A 26,148-nucleotide genomic window follows, 5' to 3' on the forward strand; every position below is an offset into this window, starting at 1 on the left:
GACAAATGAGAAAGCAAGTGCAAGTTAAGAACTCTCCATGCATTATTGTATGGTTACCAGACTTCCATTACTATATAATTATATATAATTATGCAAAATGCCCAACATAGGGATGACTGAATATCAGCCACTGCATAATCAAAGTACATTTTATTAACTTCCCAACCTGTATTGCTCGGTTCCCATGGTCTGGGTGTAACAGGACAGCCCAAATTATTTAATTAGGTTAAAGAATCAAGTCATAAGTGAATTCATTAATGAACATCTGATGCGTAGATACAGTGTTACCCCTTTACCCCCATTTGTTAATGTGGCAACATGAGAATTGGTAGTGATGGAGGGGTGAAGATAGTGCTGTATGTGTGACTTTGGAGTCCATTTACTAAAGTGCAGTAAATTTGACTTTAAGTTTCCGCATGTTATCGCTGAGAAGATTTTTCCGCCAGAATATTAGCGACTAAGTTTACTAAACAGCGATGCGCTCAGAAGTCATTGCGATCACTTGCAGTAACTACGTTAACAAACCAGCTTACATTAGCGGTAATTTTAGCGATTTGGGCATTTTCTGGCGATAAATTAGGTTTTTGAGAATATTTATGCTATAAAATAGTCTTGTTTTATGGCGGTTATTATGGCAATTTTTACTGTGACATTTATGGCCAGAAATGCATCTTCAAAACTCATAAACTTTATTGACTGGTGATTATACCATCCAACAACATTACCAGAGTAACACCAATCAAACATTTATGCATCATATAAACCCTTCTGCCAATAGAATCTTATGAACAAGAAATCATAGCAGTCAATCTCTTTGCTTCATAGAAATGCACAGTTTAATGTAGCCAATCACAATGAAACCAAAAAAAGCTGACGAATCCTTGGACTGTGATGCCCGCTGCCGATAATACGCCTCTGAGCTGAATGCTGTATGCTGGCAAATGCATTGAGTCAGGTAAAATGGGAGACCTGGAATTAATTGCATGGACTAAAAATTATGATATAATTAGTACTGAGACCTGGTGGGATGAAACATGTGACTGGACTGTGAATTTAAATGGTTACACCCTTTTGAGGAGGGACAGAGGGATTAATAAGGGTGGAGGAGTGTGTTTGTATGTAAAGCCTGAATTAAAGCCATGCGCTAAAGAAATAACCAAAGCTGGCACTGGTGAGGGTGTAGAATCACTCTGGGTAGAGATTTTGACTGGGCAAAAGGTTACAAAGAGAATTATCATTGGTGTATGCTATAAACCACCTCGTATAAGTGACAAGTATGAAGACCAGCTACTCTTACAAATAGAAGTGGCTTCACGACCAGGTCAAGTTATTACTATGGGTGACTTTAGTTATCCAGACATTGACTGGGGTAATGGGGTTGCCAAGACAGAAAAAGCTAGTAGGTTTGCGTAGGATTTGCTGAATGACAACTTTTTATTCCAGCTCGTTCAAAAACCTACTAAGAATAACTCACTTTTTGATCTTGTAATAACTAATAATACTGAACTCATCTCTAGCATTTGTGTGGGTGAGCTTTTAGGGAATAGTGATCACAACATGGTCTCCTTTGAGATTCTTTTGCAGAAGCAATTCTATAAGGGAGTAACTAAAACACTAAATTTCAGACGTGTAAACTTTGACAGTATAAGGGCATCTCTGCAACAGTTAGTCTGCCAGTTAGTCTGACGTCAGTGGTAGGAAAACTTTTTGAAGGGTTAATAAAGGATAAGATACTGGACTTTATAACAAATCATAATACTATGAGTTTGTGCCATCATGGTTTTATGAGTAATAGATCTTGCCAGACTAACTTAATTCTGTCTTATGAGAAGGTAAGCAGGGACCTTGATTCTGGGAGCACAGTGGATGTGACCTACTTAGACATTGCTAAAGCATTTGATACAGTGCCACACAAAAGTTTACTGGTTAAATTAAGGAATGTTGGCCTGGAACATAGTATTTGTACCTGGATAGAGAACTGGCTAAAAGATAGACTACAAAGAGTGGTGGTAAATGGAACATTTTCTAATTGGACCAGTGTTGTTAGTGGAATACCGCAGGGCTCTGTACTAGGTCCCTTGCTTTTCAACTTGTTTATTAATGACCTGGAGGTGGGCATTGAAAGTACTGTTTCTATTTTTGCAGATGATACTAAATTGTGCAGAACTATAGGTTCCATGCAGGATGCTGCCATTTTGCAGAGTAATTTGTCTAACTTGGGAAATTGGGCAGCAAACTGGAAACTGAGGTTCAATGTTGATAAATGCAAGGTTATGCACTTTGGCAAAAATAATATAAATGCAAGTTATACACTAAATGGCAGTGTGCTGAGTTTCCTTAAATGAGAAGGATCTAGGGGTTTTTGTAGGTAACACGTTGTCTAATTCTGGGTAGTGTCATTCTGTGGCTACTAAAGCAAATAAAGTTCTGTCTTGCATAAAAAAGGGCATTAACTCAAGGGATGAAAACATAATTATGCCTCTTTATAGGTCCCCGGTAAGGCCTGATCTGGAGTGCAGTTTTGGACTCCAGTCCTTAAGAGGGATATAAATGAGCTGGAGAGAGTGCAGAGACGTGCAACTAAACTGGTTGGAGGGATGGAAGACTTAATAATAAATATGAGGGTAGACTGTCAAGGTTGGGGTTGTTTTCTCTGGAAAAAAAGGCGCATATGAGGGGACATGATTGCACTTTACAAGTACATTAGAGGACATTATAGACAAATGGCAGGGGACCTTTTTAGTGGATCACTGTCCAAGAGGCCACCCCTTTAGACTAGAAGAAAAGAACTTTCATTTGAAGCAACGTAGGGGGGTCAAGACAGTGAGGTTGTGATGGCTGATTCAGTTAATGCCTTTAAGAGTGGCTTGGATGATTTTGTGGACAGACATAATATCAAAGGCTATTGTGATACTAAACTCTATAGTTAGTATAGATATGGGTATATAGAATTTAATTAAAAGTAGGGAGGGGTTTATGTATGGATGCTGGGTTTTCATTTGGAGGGTTGAACTTGATGGACTTTGTCTTTTTGCAACCCTATTTAACTATGTAACTAACTATGTAAATAGCAGGAAAGTATATATAGAATTATCTGATGTCTAATAAGTCATACACAAATCAAATGTAAATTTCTGTCTAATCCTGGATATATGGCATATAGCAGAAGAATCAGCAGTGTGGCAAAATTGACAAATTCTTTATTTAATCAGATTTTTGACTTTTCTGAACCACCCCAAATAACCTGTGAGTATATATATATTTCAGATTATACTAATGATGGATGGCTTTTCAGTGAAATCTTGGAGGTCAGTGAGTTTTATTCAGCAGGATTTTACAGCTTTGGTAATAATAACAAATTTGTATTTATTTGTTTAAATTCATACTCCCTAGGGATAGATAATCAATGCTTGATGGTAAAACACTCTCTTGGACACTAATAACAGAAGATTTTGCACAATAAAAAGGATTTTTTTTTTCATTTTAAAGCAAGTCCTGTGAGTGCTGAGTTATTGCTGTGGATGTGCTTGCTGAACTCGGCACCCAGGCAGTTGGTGGATTTTTTTTGTGTGTTTTCTCCACTACTATGGTATCTACATTGTCTGTCTGTCTGTCTATCTATCTCTCTACAGTAAATTAAAAGGTAGTTCCTATTTTATGAGGACTTTATTATATATAATATTTTTATATATTTTTTTTTATAAGATTACTTTTTTAATTTTTCCTTTGTACAGAGCTTTGGAATGTGTCCGTATCATTTACTAAATACTGCACTGCTATTTTTTGTCATTACAACATCATCTTGTTTTACTCTGTCACAACTCACATATACAAATCTATATAACCTGCTAGTTGATCCAGTGGTAGGCAAAAAAAATAAAATTTGAAGCCTCTCCAATTTGCCTCAGAGTGGAAAAAAGTCCTTCCTGACTCCAAGATGGCAATCGGACTCGTCCCTGGATCAACTTGTACTACAAGCTATATTTCATAACATTGTATTCTCTCCAAAGCCATCTAACCACTTCTTCAAGCTATCTAATGTATCAGCCAGTAAAATTCAGGGAGAAAATTCCACATCTTAACATCTCTCACTGTAAAAAACACCTTTTAATTATTTAGACAGAACCTCCTTTCTTCTAATCAGAATAGGTGACCTGTGTCCGCTGGAAAGACCTACTGGTAAATAAAGCATTAGAGAGTTTATTATATGCTCCCCTTGTATATTTATACATAGTTATCATATCACCCCTTAAGTTTTTCCTCATAGCTAATATTTTCCATTCCTTTTATCATCTTAGTTGCCCTTCTCTGTACCCTCCCTAATTCTATAATGTCCTGTTTGAGCAAAAAATCAAAACTGTACGGCATATTCTAGATGGGGCCTTACCAGTGCTCTATACAGTAGCAATGCCCTTTTTTAATACAGCTCAAGAGCTTATTTGCCCTTGATGCTGCTGACTGGCATTGCTTGCTACATCCAAGTTTATTATCTACAATGACTCCATAGGTCCTTTTCCATTGTGGATTTGAATAGTACAGTCCCATTAAGGGTATAAGGGTCTTAGATATTTTGCATCCCAGGTACACGACTTTACATTTATAAACATTGAATCTCATCTTAGCTGCCAGTTTGTCAAGATCCTGTTGCAAGGATGCTGCATCCTGGATGGAATTAATTGGGCTGCATAGATTTGTGTCATCTGAAAACACTGATACATACATACCGAGCCCTGAGGGACCCCACTAACAACCTTACTCCAAGTAGAGAATGTACCATTAACAACCACCCTCTGTACCGATCCTGTAGCCAGTTACCAATCCATGTGCAAACAACTTTTTTAAGCATCCTTAGAACTGTATTCTAAAAACTAGCTGCAGTTCATGATTTGTTTATATTGAACAACTAAGCTACACCCTCAAACCAGGCAACAAACAAGGTGGAGTTCTAACTGATTCACCTCATAACTTCCTGCACCTTTTCTTAATTTAAAGTCCATAAAATGTGTACACAGTTCCCTTTTATACTACCGTTGCACTCCAGGACCCACTTCCCAAATTCTGGATGATTTCTCAGCCTTTCTATCATTCCTTTCCATAGATATCACTGCAATTATCTTGGAATAATAATACGCCCCACTGATACTGATGGGCCACCTGCCTCCAAGCCTCTTTGTCTTAATTCTTCCTATGGTCTTTCTCAAATAACCTCAGCTCCTTCCCACCAGTAGGCAATTCACTTGACCTTGTCTCTGCTCACCAAAGTCTGTCCAATTTTCTATCACACACACTCTGGGAGACCCCCACCCTCAGTGAGTCCATTACCAGTACAGCCTCTTCTTTACTTGTTAAATCTTGTGTTTGTATTTCATTTACTCTATAAATCACAAATGGAGGCAAAGTTGCTATATACAGTACATGATATTAATATAATAAAGATAGAGAATGTAAATAGAAGGCATTTATAGAAGGAATAATTTTGGAACAAGAAACATTATCATAAAAAAAACAGATTACTTGCAGGCAGCTACAACAATGGATTGAGCCAGAAAGTGCCAGAAAACTGAGAGTAAAGATAATGATCTTTGGTATGTCTGCTCAGCAACAGGCAAGGTAATTGCAAAGTTAATGGAAAGCAATTAAGCAAATCCAAGATGGAAAACAGTTTAGTAATACCAGTAAATACCAATCATGGTTAAAAACGGTGGCATGTACAACAAAAGGCAATTATGCTTAATAAATTATCATTAAGACAATATGATGTACTGAACATGTGCACATGGAAACTGCAACAGTTTCATAGCAGATGGGCAGTTTAATTGAGGCATGTGAGACATATCCTATATGTCTTGACAAAGAACATATTAAAACATAACTAAGCTATTCTGTTATGGCAAAATTCCACAGTTAGCAAATTCTCAATAGTGATTGCTTTTTAAATGCTTTTTAAACTTAAATCCAAATTATGTTCAGTACAGAAACATGCAGAAACCACAGAAATATGACCTTGTTATATATCACAAAATGTGTTCATTTTTAAATGATTTGTCCTTTCTCTGTAATAAGACAGTAGCTTACACCTGATGATAACTAAGTTAGCATGCATTTATGCTAATAATGTTTAATGAAGAGACCTTCATATCAAGAAAACTCCTGTCCCAAGCACTCTACATGAATACATTCCATAATTGTATATATATTTTCCTAATGAACTGGTCATCCATAGGATGGTATAGGTGCCAAGAAAGTGCTGATGCTAAAACAGATCTTATACCATGTATGTTAACTAGCAAAAAGCTGACACATTTATGTTATGTTCACTAAATGATAGTCTCAACTGAGCTGTTTGTTGGGCAAAGCAACCTCTAACTACATTAGCTTCGTTAAAACATAAATGATTACTCAGCTGCTGCTAGACTGGTAATAAGCACAGTGGTCATTCATAGAAGAGTCTGAATATAAGCAATAAAATCATTTGTGTTTACGAACAGTTACTGCTAAAATCTGCACCCATTGTACTGTATATCAGTAACTATATTATTTCTTGCCAATACATCAAAACAGGCTTGTGCTATTTGCATGGGAGGTCCTCAAGGTAGCAGCAATAATATTTTGTCTTGATCAATAAAATGCCATTATTGTTTTTTGCTCCATTCTTAACATCTTGTGACTGCTGTTCTAGCACAAACGTGCACAGTTCATGTGTAACCATAGGGATTTAACAATCATAAAAGGCTTTCAAATAGTTAATTTCTACATAAGAACATGAAAAATATGAATCTGGTTGTTCACAAGCTGCAATAAATAGGAATACATTTCCTAACACAAATTTCTAGATGCAATGTGATGTTTAAAGTAACCATGATTAGTTGCGTGCTTGTTTCTCCCTTTGGCAGTGCGTTGTGAGTAACATTCTTTAAAACAAGATCTGCTGGATTTTTATGACATACTATAAGTATTTATTTAACCAAATTTCAGTGGATATTTTAAGGAAGTCTACGAGAAAAAACTATTTAATGTAATAAGAAATGGCATGTATATAATAGTTTTAATTAACTATACATTTAAGGACTCATATACTATCAGATGGAGACAAGTGGTAGTAGTGTACAGCACTTCTAGTACATTACATTAATATATGGTCATTACTGTGGGGGGGGGGGGAGGGTTTGTATGCACAAGTTTCCTCTGTTGATGCTGAGTACGGACGGACGCCGGCATAAAAAACGAGATGCCGGCAACATTTAGCGAATTTTCCGACATTTCGCTGGAAATTCGAGAATTTTCCGGAGAAGCGAAACGGCGCAAATTCGCCCATCACTAAATTTGATCATAGCCCGCACTGTGCAGAAAACAACAATAACATTGTTCTTTTATAGGAGTCCCTCAAGATAATTAATATTCAGCAAAAAATACACAAAGCTATGAAACCTTTGTTTTGGCTCTTGGGTGCGGTTAAAATATGTGCACAAAATATAGACAAATTTATAACTTATAATAAGTTTTCGCCAGTTTACTAACCTGCGGTAAATATACATTTGCAAATTTTCTTGCACAAGAATATGTGTGCCAGTTTTCGCCTTTTCTGAAAATAACTCTATGTACACATTAATGGCCGGTTTACCAAACAGCAAAATGTGCGAAAGACAAAATTAATGCCGGAATATTTGCAAAATTTCACCGCCATGTATATAGTGGCGGTAAATCTTTTTTTCCGTCAGAAAATTGCAAGGGAACCGGAAATATCCAATAATACTTTTTTACCCATCGTTCTTTGCTGTAGCCATTGCTGACAGGTGAGAGATCTGTAGCTATTGCTGACAGGATGCTTTGGCTTCTGCTTCTATCTGCTGCAACAGCAGCAATTTCAGCTAGGGGGAGTATTATGAAATGAAATGACAGGTGTCTATTGGCTGTATATATTTAATTTCTGTAACTTTATGATCCTATTGGCAGGGGGTTTGGCTTCATTGTGATTGGCTACATTAAACTGTGCATTTATATGATGCAAAGAGATTGACTGGTATGATTTCTTGTTCATATGATTCTATTGGCAGAAGGGTTTGTGACTGGATGGATAAAGTATCGGTTTATATGATGCATACATGTTTGGTGTTACTCTGGTAATGTTGTTGGATAGTATAATCAGTCAATAAAGTTTGAGTTTTGAAGATGCTTTTCTGGCCATGTCACAGTAAAAATTGCCATAATAACCGCCATAAAACAAGACTATTTTATAGCATAAATATTCACAAACTTAATTTGTCACCAGAAAATTTGCAACTTGATAAAATTACTGCTAACGTAAGCTGGTTCGTTAACGTTGTTAAAGGGATCCTGTCATCAGAAAACTTTTTTTTTCCAAATGAATTCGTTAATGGTGCTGCTCCAGCAGAATTCTGCACTGGAATCCATTTCTCAAAAGAGCAAACAGATTTTTTTATATTCAATTTTGAAATCTGACATGGCGCAGAATTCTGCTGGAGCAGCACTATTAACCGATTCATTTTGAATAAATGTTTTTTCCCATGACAGTATCCCTTTAATGCAAGTGATCGCATTTACTTCTGAGCACATCGCTGTTTAGTAAACTTAGTCGCTGCAAATATTTTGGCGGAAAAATCTTCGAATCGATAACATGTGGAAACATTTAGTCAAATTTACCACACTTTAGTAAATGGACCCCTTGGTACTCACATATAAAAACAACTGTTATTGCCTCCCTGGCACTCTCCTGATGAACACACTGTCAACAGCATAGCATTCATTTATGCCCTCCTCCTCTTGAGAATAAGAGTGCTATTGCTAAGCTTAATGAGTGGTATTGTTCAACTGACATGCCTATGTTTTTGTTATAAACCCACGTTTACACCTTTAATGGCTTTACAAAGTCACTTCATGCAACAAAGCAGCAAGAGATTTTAGTATCACCCTGTGTTCATAATATAAATCATACATATACAGTACATTTAGGGGGTTATTTACTATATTTCAAAATGTTCTCATTATTTTAGTAAAAAAACTTCGACCAAATGCTCCTCCACAATTTTACCTTATTTATCAATAAAATAATTTGAAAAATTTTACGCAGGAAAAGACCATATAAACTCTTAATAAAGTGGGGGAAAAAACTGAATCCTATGATTTTTTTTCTGATGCCCAAAAACTCCAAACATTTTTTGAATTATCAAACGAAAACCAGTGCAAATCTTCCAATTGTAAAAGGGACATCTGCCATTGACTTCTACGTGACCTTGGCAGGTTTAAGATGAAGTATTTTTTTTATTTAGACTTTTAGCAGCCTCGGGGTATAATCAATATTGAAAAAATCAAATTTTTTTTCCCATGAAAAAGTGGTGTTCCCTTTAAAACTCTGACCAGAAAAAATCGGACTTAATAAATAATCTATCTATCTCTGTCTATCTATCTATCTATCTATCTATCTATCGTCTGTCTGTCTGTCTGTCTGTCTGTCTGTCTGTCTGTCTGTCTGTCTGTCTATCTGTCTATCTATCTATATATCGGGACAAGCCGGCTGCATGTAAACAAAGTTTTTAAAGGAATTTAGCAATGGTTGGCAGAGGATCAGGCCTTAAACATCAGACCATCCCTTAAAACTTTTTTTATTCATTCACGCTTGTTATATCTGCATTTTGAATAAATAAGGAAACTGTCAAAGGACTGATCAAATTGTACAAATATCTGTGACACTTGCATTATTTGCCCCTCACCCCCCCCCCCACTCATTTCCATTTTCAAGTCCTGGTTGTTCCTCCCAGGCCTTTGTACCTAAAACCCAAGCGAAACGGGACAAATTCGCCCATCATTAGTTATCTTTTTTTAATTCTGTTTTTGCATCTGTGTAATCAACACCTAGCTTAAAGTCTTAAAGTATATAAGGAAACTTCTATATCCTGAAGCAAATTCATATCTGCTGTATTCAGCCAAGTTTCGTTTCATATTACATTTTCTGGGAACGGATTTCTTGTTTAAAAAGAAAAATCCACTGGGACCTGTCAAAATGGATATTGTATATTGCAGTTTACTCTATTGAGGTTATTCAGCTAATAAGAAGTATAGGCCTTTCTGCTCCAGGATGACAGTTCATTTTCACAAACGATTAATTTTTTTATTTTAGATTTCAATTTTATTTAGTATATAATGCTTGCTGGTAAGGGGCTAATTCATTAGGAAAACATTTTGAAAGAAGTATAAATAATTACAGCTTGAGTAATTTACAGTGAAATAAAATGAACTATAAGTTTGTACATGTTCTATATTTTCTCTGTTTTTCTGAGAGTTTAGTCAGTTGAGTGCATTCTGTACAGTGACACTGAAATATGTAGTGAGACAATGACACTGAAAATATGTAATGATACAATGCAATTATATAATGCAAAGTATTAACTTGCTTACTTTGACCCATTTTTAGTTTGATTTAAGCCCGCACCTAAATGTAAGCAGCTTGTACAAATTATGAAATCTTTCAACCCATCATTTAAATAACAGTGACAACTACTACCCACCTACTCCTACCTACCAATAAGTCAAAAAACACGTAGGGGGCCGTAGTAACACTTTATATGCAATTTCCTCATACTGTACCTTAACACAGAGGGTGGGAGGACTGCTCTACTGTCCTCACATTGCTTCCTCCTGTGGAAGACTAAAATAGCACCCTGGCAACTCAATTCCTGCAAATTCATCCCTATCACTTACTGATGCAGAACTAACAATGCCCCAATCCAATATTATGGAGATGGTACTTTGGTTTTCACCAAAAGCCACATTATTTCTAAAGCTAAAGCAGCCTTTAAATACAGCCCTGGCTATTCACTCAGCACTGCAAATTAGTTTCTCCCATAACAAATAATGACTTCCACTGATCACTGAAAAGTTGGGTTTGTATTTTTGGGCTACTCTAGCTTAAAAATCACAGAGATTTTTCTGGAAGTGCCATCTTCATGTTTAACTGTATTGTTAGAATAGCTTTAACTGACAATGCTGTGTGGTTTTCAAGGATGTTTACCTGGAAACCAAAATACAAACTGAATGCAAGGCAGGTTTTATGATGTTTATTTTTTGTATTCCTTTTTTTTCTATTTGGACCCATTTTCCTTTTTGACATCCAACCTAATGTCTGGTCTAGGGTAATTAAGCAGAATAGTTGCAGAATAAAAGAACAAAACACAAAAAAATGACTGCAAATGGGTTATTAATCAAAGTTCATATTTTGTTCTGCAATTCAATTTTTTTTGCATTAAAAATCATGAATCTAAATAATGGTTAAAAAAGCAAAAGTTTGATATTTATTAAGCTCCCAGACCCCCTTACCCTTAAAAACAGTTTTCCTACAGGCTGGAAAAGATTTGAGAATTGTAGAGATCCAAATTAAGTAAAAAACCATAATCAGCACCTAGACCTTATGTATTATTACCATTTCAGAATACCAAAAAATGTTTGCATTGTTTTTAAATAACTGTCAAAGAGCTTTGTTGAATACAAGTAAAACAGCACATACAATTAATTAAAGAAAGAACAGAATAATGTTAATCTATCCATGGGATTAAAAAGTCTTGCTAGTATTTACATTTTTTTTCTCAATGTTGCAAATTAGATTTATTTTTAAAGTACTATGCGTGACCTCTATTTCCCAGGAAACATAATCAAATAAGAGGTTTGCCTTTGCTTGTTAATAACTATAATGACTACTTTAGTATCATAGGGCAATGTCTAAAGGTCCTTAAAAATTTGCACACAAGGAAAATAAAGAAAGAAAGAGAAAAAAGAAAAACATAAAGTTCACATTTCATCGACCTGGTGCAGTAATTAGTTATCTCCCGGTATCATCTGAATAATTAAATTTAGCAAGTAAGCCAGCTAACATGAAGAGAAAAGATTAATGAAAATGGTCTGGTACATATTTTTTATATCGTTGTGTGCTCCCTACGTCTACACATTTTGTTCCGTCTAGATTAGTGATGGGCGAATAACTTTGCCAGGCATGGATTCACAGAAAATTTCCGCATCTTCCCGCCTGTGAATGATTTTGCGAAATTATTCTAACAGCCATTGACTTTGATGCATTTGGACAAATAGTCCATTGTTTTTATTGTGCAAATAAAGGCTGCAGCTACATCTGTCCTGGACTCTGCATGAAGTTTTTTTGGGCTTGAATTGAGGGGAAGAGTGGCTAGATGGATAAGAAGTTAGTTGGGTTAGATACGGATGACCTATTGCCTTGACCCTACCCTGGTCAATGTATTGTAAGCAAATTTTGCAATCACAAATAGCCCATCAATACTTAAAAATGACCTCAGTTTATCTGATTAAATCTTCATCTTTAGAAAATACATCTTATAAAATTCAGTTGAATATACTTCTGCGCAGTGATGTATGCAACCCATGTAAATTTCCACTTAACGAATAAAATGATAACAAATAACAGAAATCTATTTATATTCCATTTCATCTACTTTACCTTTCTCTACAATAGTTTGATTGTACTTCAATTCAGTTTTCCATTGTACAGCTAATTAATGGAACTTATAAATTCATTGTCAGAACTTCAGTACGGTAGGAAATAGCTGTACACAATGCAGACTAAATTATATTAACATTTCTACCGTATTATGAGAATTTAATTCCCTATTCAAATGATTTATTTGTTATCTTCTCATTGTGATTGCAAAGCACACTAATACATAAGCTGGTCTGCATGAATTATATTCTTGTGATATTTTCTTGCAATGTTATAGGCTAAGAAACTAAATTAAGCAAACAAAATAAGACCAATTTAGTCTTTCAAAAATGTACTAATAGATGTCCATAGAGAAAGCATAACATTAGATCCAGTACCCTTTCCAGTAGCAGATGTATTCACACATGAGTTCCAACAATTTTTATTGTGAATGACACAACATATTATGCCTCCAACATGGCCTTGGGGACCAACATATGTTGTGTCACTTGTAATAGTTAATCTGCCTGTAGTTATGCTAGCCTTTATTCTGCATTGATTTCAAGATATACTGGCATTGCTGGTATGTATTGGTGTGCTGCCTCCCTTTACGGAATTTGAACATGTTGGTTGGCAAGGAAGCAGCTTGGGAGTTAAATGCACCCAAATAAAACAAGTAAGTGTTGTGTCGAAGATCAAACATATTAGCCTGAGAGTGCTACCATCTAGGACTATGAAAGGCTAATATTCTGTGGCAGTGGTAAAAGAAAAAGTATAGCTGTGCACGCAATGTTTTCAAATCACATGAGGTCCTCTTTTCCCCCACTATGGTCCCTAAAACATGTAATTCAGTAGCTGCCACACAACTGATTGGTCCAACATTGGTCACGTATCAGAATAGTTCTGAAAGGAGGCACCTGAGAAAAGGTTGGTTATTTTGACCCTCTGAAGACAGCTTTAGATGTAAAACATGGCATTTCTATTTCTAAAGCAGGGGTAATTAACCTTTTTTTCCCAATGCTGTTTAAGGTGTGTCTGTAGCTCACATTCCAGAAAATCCTTCCTGGAATAATTCAGAAAAAGAAAGTATTAGGAGCTACAGACAAATAGCAGTGGATTTTTTTACCCATAAAGAGGATCACTGTCCCAGAGGCTCCCCCTTCAGAAGAAAAGAACTTTAATTTGAAGCAACTTGGGTGGTTCTTCACAGTGAGGACAGTGATGTTGTGGAATGCACTGCCGGGAGATGTTATGATGGCTGATTTTAAGAATGGCTTGGATGATTTTTTGGACAGACATATCAAAGGCTATTGTTAATATAGATATGGGTATATAGAATTTATGTGAAAGTAGAGAGGGGTGTGTGTATGGATGCTGTGTTTTCATTTGAAACTTGATGGACTTTGTCTTTTTTCAACCCAATTTAACTATGTAACTATGTAACTATGTAACTGAGACACTGAAATTGCGAAAACTAATCTCTCCTTCAAATACATAATTTATTTATTCCAATTAGTGTTTATAACCATGAAAATATATGTGATGACTCATCGATATCTAATAATTCAATTCCGTTTATTTGCCTCTCAACCTTTTGAAAAGCTGAGAGATCCTTAAATCAACTATATGAAACTGTAATGTAAATATTGTGCTACAAATTATTTTGTGTTTTCAGCACATGCCCAACAAATTCTTATCACAAAGTGAAGGCAAATTTAAAAAGCTAATGTACAATACATGACTAGCATGCCTACCAGGTAAGATGGAATTGCCTCTCTGTCAAGGGCTTTCGTCACTGAGACCTCTCCTGTATTTTCATTTATTCTGAAAATTCCCTTGGGCTCTTGATCCACTCCTTTGCCGTAAAGTCGTATTTTGGAGCCTGGTATCCGATCACTTACAACCACCTAGGACATAATAATCACATGTCACAACTTGTCTGATAGAATTCACATTTTTTATTTTATATAAACAAGGAAAGGAATTGATGTAGGTTCCATGTATGTAAGTAAAAAGAAGATATTCAAACATCAATTGTCAAATTGAATAGTTTTAAAACGTCATTCCCCTGAATTAATTTTTGCATTTTAAAAACTGCAACTAAACGTATGTACAGAAAAACTGAATATTACTGTCATTTAAATGTTTCTAATATGTTTGAGTTGATTAGCAGGTTAACAAGGAATTATAACTATTTACTTTGCAAGGAAAATCCCAAACCCTGTGCAGGCCTGGTATTTCAGGATTAGCAATGAAGGACATAATAATGAAAAAAATGGGGGAAGTGACATCATACTTAACCAACCATAATTCTGGCAGAATACAGAGGCATGTATTTTAGAGGTTTGTTGAAGCAGTCTACTCTATCGCAACAGTTACATGAAAGCCGCTTTCAAAAATCAGATTACTGGAATTTTCTGGAAAAGTTGCTGTCACATACCAGTTGTGATTTACAGTAGTGAAGTGACATAAATTGAGGTAACTAAATTGAAAAATATTCAATATAACGGCTTATTTTAGTGACACTTTGCACTGCATGACAGCTATATTGTAGCCTTTTACCTATGCATCATATATTTAATAACGTGGAAGTATAATTTTTTTATTTTACTTGAATTTATGCAGAAAAAGCTTGATGATCTAAAATCTGTTATACCACAAAAACTCAGTATATAGCTGGGATTTAAGTATACTTTTCAACTGTAAGCAGAAAACTTTAGTCTTATTTGAGCAATTTTCCACCACAATCTTGTATCACAGAATAATAACTTTAAACAATCTGTGACTGGAACATTGACCTTAAACATGGGACAGCTTATTTAACAGTTCCCTAGAACAAACTGCTACACAAATATACTATACATATTTTACAAATTTGTCTGGCAGTGCTTTTCCATCACACCAACATGTACAAAATCGCAACATTACCAGATTTACATGAATTGCTGCAATAAAAAAACCCTGCTCTGTGTGTTTGGTAATTCATGGTGCTAATATTGCCAGATTTATCAGAAAGTAACAACAAAAAATAGCATTCTGATGTATAAATCATATAGAACAAAACCATGAAATCAGACCTTGTTATGTGGTTATTATTATATTATGTTTTATGCTCATACTATTATTTTGACTGAATGAGAGCAATAGCTTCCTTTAAATTACTTGGTAGTAGTGATGGGCGAATTTATTCGCCAGGCGCGAATTTGCGCGATTCGCCACCAGCGAATAAATTCGCAAAACACCCTCAAAAATTCGCCCGAAAAAGGTAAAAAGAAAGGGCGCCGGCGTAAAAAAAAACGGGCGCCGGCGTCAAAAAAATGGGCGCTGGCGTCAAAAACGAGACGCCGGCGCTGTTTCACAAATTTTTCGCCCATCACTACTTGGTAGTATTATTTTCTCAGTCTCTGAAAAGCTGTTTTAAACAGAGCTGGATAAGATGAAGCTTTGCAAGATCTTTGCCATATATATTTGCATACCAGACCTACATCAACATGCACCAAGCACAAATGTGGATTTGTCTTATTAATAAACAGTCATGGGTCTGACTTAAAAAGCATGTCTTTAATGAGCAGTAATAAGGAAAGTCATTTTGCACTTTGCACCAAATGTTAGGCACCCCCAAGTAATTGCATTTACTTACCTGAAACCCCGGGCTGGTGCTTCTATAAGCCTAAAACTGCACCGGCCCTGGGCAAACCTCTTCCGGCTTCTTCTTTCTTCAAATTTCCTGGGGCAAACGCATGCACAGTTGAATGAAATAGCCGACTTTTCAGTTAAAGTTCATATTTTCATTCTACTGCGCAATGCGCAGCCGCACCGGGAAGGAGGAAGACAGGAGAGGAACGCTTAGTGGTGCTCACTGGTATAACCCTGGGCCAGTGCAGTTTTCTGCTGAAAGGAGCACCAGCCCGGGGTTTCAGGTAAGTCAATAGGATCATTTGGGGAGTGCCTAGTGCATGAAGACTTTCCTTCTCCTTTAAAGGAGAACTAAAGCTTAACTATAGAAGTAGGGCTGAAATAATGTACAATATATTATACAATATATATTTTGCACTTCTGTACCAGATTGAATAAACAAGAAAAGAGGGAAAAGATGTCTAAAAAAGGTGTCTGCTTCCAATTTAAAAGTAGGCACACAAGTACAAAAATAATGCAATAAGGTGCTGTCTCACTACAAGAAAGGCCCAGTCCAAGGGTATTATCAAAGCACTGTGTATCTTGACAGCGCTACATAAATAAATGATGATGATGATGATGATGATAACAATGGAAAACATTTGGTAAAGCAGTGAGACTTGCTAACAAAATAGTCAGGCCATTAAAAAAACCTGATAAGGGAACATTGTATAACTTTCTGTGTAATGTAAATCTTTCTGATTGTTCATAAACCTAATAAAAAGTCTTTACAGGGATGGGACCATTAGCCTATAAGTAAGTGCCCATTTGGCAGGAAAAGTGATGCATGTCTTAATAAATATTTTCTCTTTTTTATATATATTTTGATACTGCCTTTATTTTGTTAGCAAGTCTCACTGCTTTACCAAACTTCTGTACCAGCCCAAATTAATTTACAGCCCTTAAGCAGGGTAGGTCTGTGTCTCTGAAGATGCCCCAGTAGGTCTCCATATTCTTTTCTTCTGATTCACTGCACATCTTCTGTACTGCTGTCACTTACTGAGCTTAGGGACTAACTCGACACTGTGGATGGTGTGAATGCATTTTTAGATATAATACAGACTGTATTGCATCCATATGCACCACAACTTCTGCATAAATATATTCTGTTCTCCACCTTTAGTCTTGAGCAAAAGAACATATTTACTTAGTATAGAAATCATTTAATACAGCTTTGTTAAGAAAGATGAATCAGTGTCAACTGCTTCAAAGTAGCTACACAAAGGTAAGAGCTTTGTATAGCAAGTTTCATTCTGTATATACAAATGCAGAATCCCTTAGTACTGCAAATCTTGTATTAGCCAGCAACCCTCTTACAGTATTATACTGCTGGTTAGAGTTTTGTTATGTATACATGGCACAAAAAAATTATTTAAATGGCAACAGAATTTAACATTACCTAAATTATGCAAAGGGTTCCTTTTTCTGTATTTGAGGCCTAGGGCAAATAGTCTTTATGGGCTATCCTACCAGTTCTTCTGTATAATAAAGAGCGATAACTTATCCCATGTGATTAAAATGTGTGAGTTTTAAAACTGTTTTCAATTAGTGTTCCAATGAGATATGCTATCCATGCATCATATGGGGTTATGTGCAACTTGTAATAAAGACTCCAGGATTAATTTACCAACCAATAAACAGTGTGTAAAGTCCAAAAAAGGCACCAATCCCCCATTTTACTGTTGCACATTGGATTCTGCCTTTCCTGTATGGCTACAGGTCTGCAGCCATAGAAAGCAGAGGAAGTTGGTAGTGAGGGAGCTCAAGATCAGAGGTAGTCTCAAAGCTGCAAGAAACCGCACAATTGCAAAAATACCAAAATTCAAAATTTAAACACTCATTTGGAGGACCTGGAATAAAAACAATAACAATAGTAAAATTGGATCTAGCACAGAGGTTTAAAGTCAAAGAATTTAAATAAATACTCCAAGAGACATCATTTGGAGGATATTCTTTAAACCAAAAATTACTCCAATGATCCTTTCAATCCTGTGGCTGGCACATAAGCTTTTGCAATGAAATTAGGCCAATGTGGACATTTTCAGAAACATGCCAGGTAAATATTACCAAATAGAGACTCAAAATTTTGTAAACAAGATATACATATTAAATACTGTTGATTACAGCATTTTTTTTCATTGTGTTTATCAATGTGCCAAAAGTCTACTTCAGCCTGTAAACTATCCTTCTGAATATATATTTGTATTCTGGGCTGTTGGTGAGCAATTTAACAGAAAAAACAATACAATGTGCTATCTTTCACAACATACACACACTGGGGCCCATTTACTTAGCTCGAGTGAAGGAATAGAATAAAAAAAACGTTGAATTTCGAATGATTTTTTTGGCTACTTCCACCATCGAATTGGCTGCTTCGACCTTCAACTACGACTTCGACTTCAAATCGAACGATTCCAACTAAAAATCGTTCGAATATTCGACCATTCGATAGTCGAAGTACTGTCTCTTTAGAAAAAACTTCGACCCCCTATTTCGCCACCTAAAACCTACCGAAGTCAATGTTAGCCTATGGGGAAGGTCCCCATAGGCTTTGCAATCTTTTTTTGGCCAAGAAAAAATCTTTTGATCCATGGATTAAAATCCTTCTAATTGAACAATTCGAAGGATTTAATCGTTCAATCAAACGGTTAACGGGTTAATTAACCCTCGATATTCGACCCTGGGTAAATCTGCCCCACCATGTAACTCATTACTGAAAAACAAGCATTGCTTGATACAAAATAAAAATAAAAGACATGTGCAACCCAAAATAGCATCTCAGTTATAGATTCAGCCACACCGATATGTGAACACTCTGAATCAGATCACAGTATAATATTGATGCTAATAGCCACATATGCTGCCATGTATACATATGGTGTGTATAGACTAGCATGCACTTGCAGTGATGTATACAATGAGTAATGCTAGTAGAAAATATATCGATTAGCACATACTAAGCCTATGTATTAACATAGATGTTTTTGAGATACTCAATTTTTTTTGGGGGGGGGGGTTGTTCAGCACTTTTTTTTTTCATTCCATGGCATTCATGGTTTTTGAGAAAGTTTCTTTGAGGTTTCAAAAACCACTAAAAGTAAAATGTTGCTAAATCTGCCCCTAATCATCATTCATTTATTAATTAAGTGAGATGTACATTTCTATTTGATCTCCAGAGATCTAACTAAGCTCTTGGTATACCAGTTATTTGGGGTGTATATGAATAATGGAAAATGAGTTATACCAAACTCTCTGTTTGTTCTTACTATTTTTTACCTTTTCAATGTTTTAGATATCTAAAGGCAAAATGGAACGCTTTAAAAAAAAAAAAAAAAAAAAAAAGGGAATTCTTGCATGTTGTATTTTTATGGTAGAATATTAATCTAGAAAAAGTCATTATCCCGGGGAAAGATTGGTCTATTCAGGCTTGATTAAATCTAACTTTTTTATTGAAAAATTGCATCCATTCACTTGATGTGACACAAGTTGTGCCTTAAAATGTACAGGCTGCTATTTATCTACTGTGTAATGGCCAGAAAATGATCATTACTTTTGAACATCAAGTTGCATTTTCTTCTTTGCCGCTTTTATCATTGAACTTCATAAATATTTTAAGCTTAAAAAATAGTATTCATCTTTCAAGAGCAATGAGGCAGTAAACTCTTGCTGACCATGAAAGAGATTCTTCTCCCAATGCATGCAATCATTAAACTAGGGATTTAATCCATCAATATGCCATAGAACAAAGCAAATGAAACACATTTAGGGTTCTGTTAATCAATAAAGCACCAAGAAGTAATCAGATAAAATATGTGCACCTTCACCCTTTAAATGAAAAATATGAGATTTGATTGAAAATGTGGAAAAAAAGAATACCTCTACTATAAACGAGCGAATAAAGGTACGATTGGATTAGCTTTAAACAGATCATATTCATAAATGTTACTTTCCTTTATTTCCCTCCTTTAGGTTGTCTAGTTCAAGAGCATACTGAAACCTACTGTGATACTCAGGGTGTTATTTATTAAGCTCTGAATTGTTGTTGACTCACTTTTAAAGGGGAAAATACAATTTTTCAGAGAAAAATACCTTTTTTTGGGGTTTATTAAAGTCAGATGGTGTTAAAAGTCAGATGAAAAAAGTACTCCAACTCAGACCTGCCGAGAACATGTAAAAGTTAATGGTAGGTGGCCCGTTAACAATTCAGTTGTGCTGGGTTTCTGAAAAATTTTCAGGTTTTTGGCTTTTTTTTTTTTTACGACAAAATTGTAGGTTTTAAGTGCAAAATCCAGAAAAATCATACAATCTGGATATTTGTATGATTTTATTGTGACTTTTTCCACACAGGAAACATTTGTGAAAATGTATTGATAAATAAGGGGGGAAAGTCTGTCCGGATTTGGGTTGAGCAGTTTTCAGAAAATAGTGAGAACATGTTTAGGATTTTGATAAATAACCTATTCGATAGGATGTGCAAAAAGAAAAAAACTTTCTAATATAGTTAGTTAGCCAAAAATGTAATGTATAAAGGCTGGAGTGACTGGATGTCTAACATAACAGAACACTACTTCCTGCTTTTCAGCTCTATAACTAGTCAGCGAATTGAAGGGGGGCTGCATGGTACATAACTGTTCAGTGAGTTTGTAATTGATCCTCAGCATTCAGCTCAGATTCAAAAGCAACATATATGAACCATGTGCCCCCCCCTCAAGTCTCTGATTGGTTACTGCCTGGTAACCAGGGTAACTAGTCAGTGTAAATTAAGAGAGCTGAAAAGCAGGAAGTAGTGTTCTGGCTATTATGTTACACATCCAGTCACTCCATCCTTTATACCTGTACATTACATTTTTGCCTAACTAACTGTCAGGAACAGCCAGGAATCGAACCCTGGTCCCTGTTGTTGGGAGGCTCTGCATTACCAGGGTGAGCCACTGGAGGATCTCTGTCCTCATGTTAGACACTGCTCTGGACAGACTTGAAATATATTCTTTCTCCCCTGCCTCATTATCCACATGTGTCTTCCATTCCCAATTAATGACCCTTTATAAGCCTGTTTCTGCCCTAAGATCCTGGCTTGATTATCTGAGCTCCTGAGCCCGATCCAGCCCCTTACTTGCGACTCCTGACTCCTGTGTCCCCTGCCTAGTTCCTGTGTTCCCTGCCTTGACCTCTGATTCCTGTTCGCACCTGATTCCTTTCTCTGTGGATTCCCTGGTTTGACCTTCGGCCTGTTATCTCGACCCTGCTTGAACGCTGCCTGCCTTTGACCTTGCCTTCTCTTTGGACCTTGCTTGCCTGCCGCCTGCCCAGACCTTCTCCGCCTGTTTATTGGACTTTGCTTTGCCTTTACCCAGGTTGTATCTTTCAGTTTATGATATTTCATTCATCTCCATTAAAAACTCCTTTATCATAACATGGCTTTTGCTGTTAAACCTGCAGTAAATGTGTATCACCTGGGTTATCCAGCATATAGGCTCCATTCAACAGCACCCAAACCTGACACTAACCATATTAGAAACATTTTTTATTTTGCACAGCCTATCTATTTACCCAGTTTTTATTTTCACACTGAACAATTCCTTTAAAATGTACTGAATAGTGTACCACTATAAATATAAAATGTACTGAATAGTGAACCACTATAAATATAAAATGTACTGAATAGTGTACCACTATAAATAGCATAATGTGCATTGTAAAGGAAGACTTGTGTTTTTGTTCAAAACACCAATAGTTTTTTCAAACATGGACTAGATGTCTTAAGCTAGATCTGTTTGGAGTTCCTACCTAAATTAGAAGAACCTTGACCCTTTTTGGCCAGAGCAGTTGGACTACATCTAAGGTCAGCCTTCCCCATTAATAACTGACCAAGCCTCAATTCAAGCTGCTGCATAATAATATAAAAAAAAGCCATTAATATGCATTTTCTCTATTTAACTGAATTGAGCCCCAAGGCTTTTATTCTTTTTCCCCACGAGGGATGAATCTCTTTCTATTACAGCTACATAACATGCATCGTTCTTTGAATTTCATCAAAAACTTTATTCGTAGGATTCCAACCAAGACTGAAAATATATGCTGCAAATTTTTGTTACTGGTAGACAATCTGCTCAATTGCCATGCAGTTTAAACAGCATGGGCTGAAATATAAATATAATGGGTTCTTTTATTGAACATGGCATATAAGAAAACTAGATTGTAAGATACCCAGTACACATGAAATCTCAAGTTTCGTTTTTTGCTTATTGCCATCCAGGATCTAAACATGATCATACCTGAATTTGTTTGCACACAAAAGAACAAATACAAGTTGTATCAGTTTATATGCTGCATTGTTGAAAATTACAATACCCTTTCCCTTTATACTAGCATAAGAAATATAATACTTCACATTATGACCAAGTATTATTTTGTAAGAACTGTCAATAGAAGGGCATCAGTTTGCTTTAATTTATTCCATTCCATGAAACAAAAGACACTAAAAATGAAACCCTCTTCAAATTGTTAGGAACTCAGTGGTTTTGAACCAGGGACCCGTTGCATTAACAGCACCACTCCTCCTGCTTGAGCCACAGGAGGCAGTGTGGAAGTAGCCTGAAATATAATATCTTCTGACACTGCATCTTCCAGGAAGCCATGCCCTCTATCCAGCTGCGGGCAATTGCTTGTTTAAGGACCATTTAAGCCTGCATCCCAGACTCCTCAGTTCTGGATTATTGACCTTACTGCTAAAGGTCAATGGGGCAAATTCACTAAGATGCGAAGTTGCGCCAGGCGCAACTTCGCCGCACTTCGCCAGGCGTAGTTTCGCCAGCGCTTCGCAAATTCACTAAAATCCGAAGTTGCGCACAGGGGTAGCGTAAGTTTGCGGAGTTGCGCTAGCGTTTTTTCGCTATATAAAGCGAAGTTGCGCTAGCGAAGGCTAATTTGCATACGCGCGAAATTCAAATTTCAATGGAGGAACACGTATCTGCACTACAAATGCCTAGAAAACCATTTAAATCTGCAAATAAAAATTTTATTTTGCCCTACACATGTGCCCACTGTCTAGGTAAGTTGCCATGAGTCAGGAAATGTAGGGGGGAGGAAGGGGAGCCCCAAAAAATTTCCGATCTTTTTCAGCCTATCAGCCATCATGTAGAAAACACGCCAGCGTTTTTTGGGACTTAGAAAAAATTTTGACTTTTTTTTAAACAATCCCTATCTACTCTATTGCGCTTCGCCAGGTCTGAGGTGGCGAAGGAAGTCTAGCGTAAAAGGTAGCGTTCACTACACTGCGCAAGTTAGTGAATTTGTGTAGTTTCGTCGCTAGCGAAGATTCGCCTGGCGTAAGGTTGCGAAGTAACACTAGCGAAACTACGCCAGCGTTCGTTAGTGAATTTGCGCAGTAGCGAAAATGCCAAACGCTAGCGAATTAATGCTAGCGTTCGGCGCTTCGCGCCTTATTGAATTTGCCCCAATGTGTTGACAACCTGGTTCCTGTTCTTGTTCCAGCTCCTGTTTCTGCTCCTGTTCCTGAATCTGGTCATCTTGTCTTGTTCTTGTCCCCTTCCTGTCCTGTTCCTATCTGGTCCGTGTACCCTCTGATTTTTGAACTCCCGGTATTGACCTCGGCTTGTTTATTGACTCTGCATGCGCGTCCCAAACTTTTGACCTGTCCCTGATCTGTCTGTCTGCCACCTGCCCTTGACCTTTGGCCTGAACTGGACTTGTTTTTGCTGCCTTGTTATATCCCTCTACAGAGGTGTGTGCACATTTTTTCCATATTAAAACTTAAAGTTATACAGCACATTGGCTTCAGTCCATCAATCCTTACAGCCATGGAAATATTCTCAGTGGAAGCACAATAATGAGAACCATTGAATAAACTTAGTACAGAAAATCAGAAATTCTATGCTGTTCAAAATAAAGCTATGCTTGGGTGGGGAAGAGAATGCCAAATTCTCTTAGGATGAAATCATAAGACTGATTCCTATAACCACTAAGGTAATTTAGGAGCAAGGGCTATACAGAAAGGCTCCAAAGGAGCTCTTACATTGTCATGTGAAAGAATGATTATTAGTAATGGGAGAATAAATTCACCTGGCACGAATTCATGAATCTCCTGTGAAAATTCGCTGGTGTCAATTTCCGGTTTTCACGAATTTTTAGTGAAAACTTCGACTTTCAAAATTTTTTTTGTGAAAACGTTGAATTTCATGTTTTTTCATGAAAACGTTAGCATTTCACAATTTTTTCTTGAACTTTCCGATTTCACAAATTTTTCAAAAATTTTTCTCTTTCGCGAATTTTGCAGGAAATTCGCAAATTTTTCGGCGAAGCAAAACAGGAGAAATTCGCCCATCAATAATGAATATTTATTGTACATAAATTAGACCTTTCAATGCTACTACAAGGACTATAAACTACATATGTACCCATTTGCCTTCCTAATTTGAGCAATATTTAAAATTAATCGAATAAAAAATATTTCAGTGCGGATTAAATCAGGACACTGCTATTTGCTAAAGGTGATGATAAATTGAAAATGTATTAGCAATATGTATAGGAGATCTGACCAGAGCATTAAGTACAAAGCGCTTTGTAGGATTATGCATTTTATGCAGGGAAGACCCTATCAGTTGTTACACAATGACGCCTAAGCAGCTGATTAATAAAGTAATTTAGCATAGTGATTACACCCCAAAACAAAAATTATCTGTATGATAGAATCATGAAAAAAGTATTTCTTTCTGCTTTGTGTTTACAGACTAAAGGGTAATTTATGAAGGGAACATATTGGTGCAATTCATTAAGAATTAAATGCATCCAAACGTAGTGCTGCACTTTCATATAGTTGCCAATGTGTCCATCCCACCTTTTCTAATGAATAGGTACAACTATGGGGCAAATTCACTAAACAACAATGTGGCCATCAATAGTGATGGGCGAATTGCTCCCGTTTCGCATAAAAATTATTGAAAACTGCAAAAAATTTGCGGGACAATTGTCCGGAATTGTCTTCAACGTCAAAAATATTTTAACGGCAGCAAATTTTCCCAGCAATTTCTCAAATTTATTTGCCAGCGGTGAAACTTGGAAATTTGCAGTGAATTTGCGCCTGACGAATAAATTCGCCCATCACTAGTCATCGCTAGTGAAAATTTGCCAGAAATCTCATCCACAGGGACATCGGCAATTCAACAGGCGTAGAGAACAATTCACTAGTGAATGAGACCATCGTTAGCGTTCATTCACACCCTATGGCCAGGCGACTTTTCGCTCTGGCGAGCAGTCGTGACTCCTTATGTCAGTAACATCATATCCAGTATGCCGGAAATGCATTATAGTTGTAAAAAATTTAATTTTTCTTTTATTAAAGTGGGAATTGCCTTCAAAAGTCCGAACTATTAAAGATTTATGTGTGAACAAATTTTAAACTAATTTGAGGGGCATGCCACATTTGTTTAAGGGTGGGCTCATGTCTAGGTCAACAATCATTTCTCACTACTAATACTGCTTGATCTCTCAGCTGCATTTGACACTGTAGATCACCCTCTCCTCCTCCAGTCCCTCCATTCGCTTGGCCTTCGTGACACAGCCCTGTCCTGATTCTCTTCTTACATCACCAATAGTTCCTTCAGTGTCACCTACAATGGAGTAGCATCTTCTCCCCTACCTCTTTCTGTTGGGGTTCCTCAAGGCTTTGTCCTGGGACCATTACTATTCTCCCTCTATACTTCCTCCCTCTGCAAATTAATCAACTTGTACGGTTTCCACTACCACCTCTATGCTGACGATACTCAGATCTATCTCTCATCTCCTGATCTCAACCCAGAACTCCTAACTCGCGTCTCCTCCTCCCTGTCCGGTATCTCTACCTGGATGTCGCAACGCTACCTTAAATTAAAACTAAAACTGAAATGGTTCTCTTTCCTCCAACTAACACCAGTAACATCCCGGAAGTATCCATCATAGCTAACAATTCCACTATCACCCCCTCTCCCCAGGCCCAGTGCCTTGGGGTTATCCTAGAT

At 36.6% G+C, this 26,148-nt stretch overlaps 1 protein-coding gene across 1 annotated transcript in view; it reads right to left on the reverse strand.

Moving 5' to 3' along the window:
• Positions 1 to 26,148, reverse strand: part of cdh13.S (cadherin 13 S homeolog) — a 524,164-nt gene that overhangs the window by 210,866 nt on the left and 287,150 nt on the right. Inside the window, exon 5 of the mRNA XM_018260586.2 lies at positions 14,212 to 14,364. Within this exon, the coding sequence (XP_018116075.2) occupies positions 14,212 to 14,364 (153 nt within the window). The remainder of the gene's footprint in view (positions 1 to 14,211; positions 14,365 to 26,148) is intronic.

Source organism: Xenopus laevis, chromosome 4S (genome assembly GCF_017654675.1).
Source record: "Xenopus laevis strain J_2021 chromosome 4S, Xenopus_laevis_v10.1, whole genome shotgun sequence".
NCBI classification, from domain to species: Eukaryota; Metazoa; Chordata; class Amphibia; order Anura; family Pipidae; genus Xenopus; species Xenopus laevis.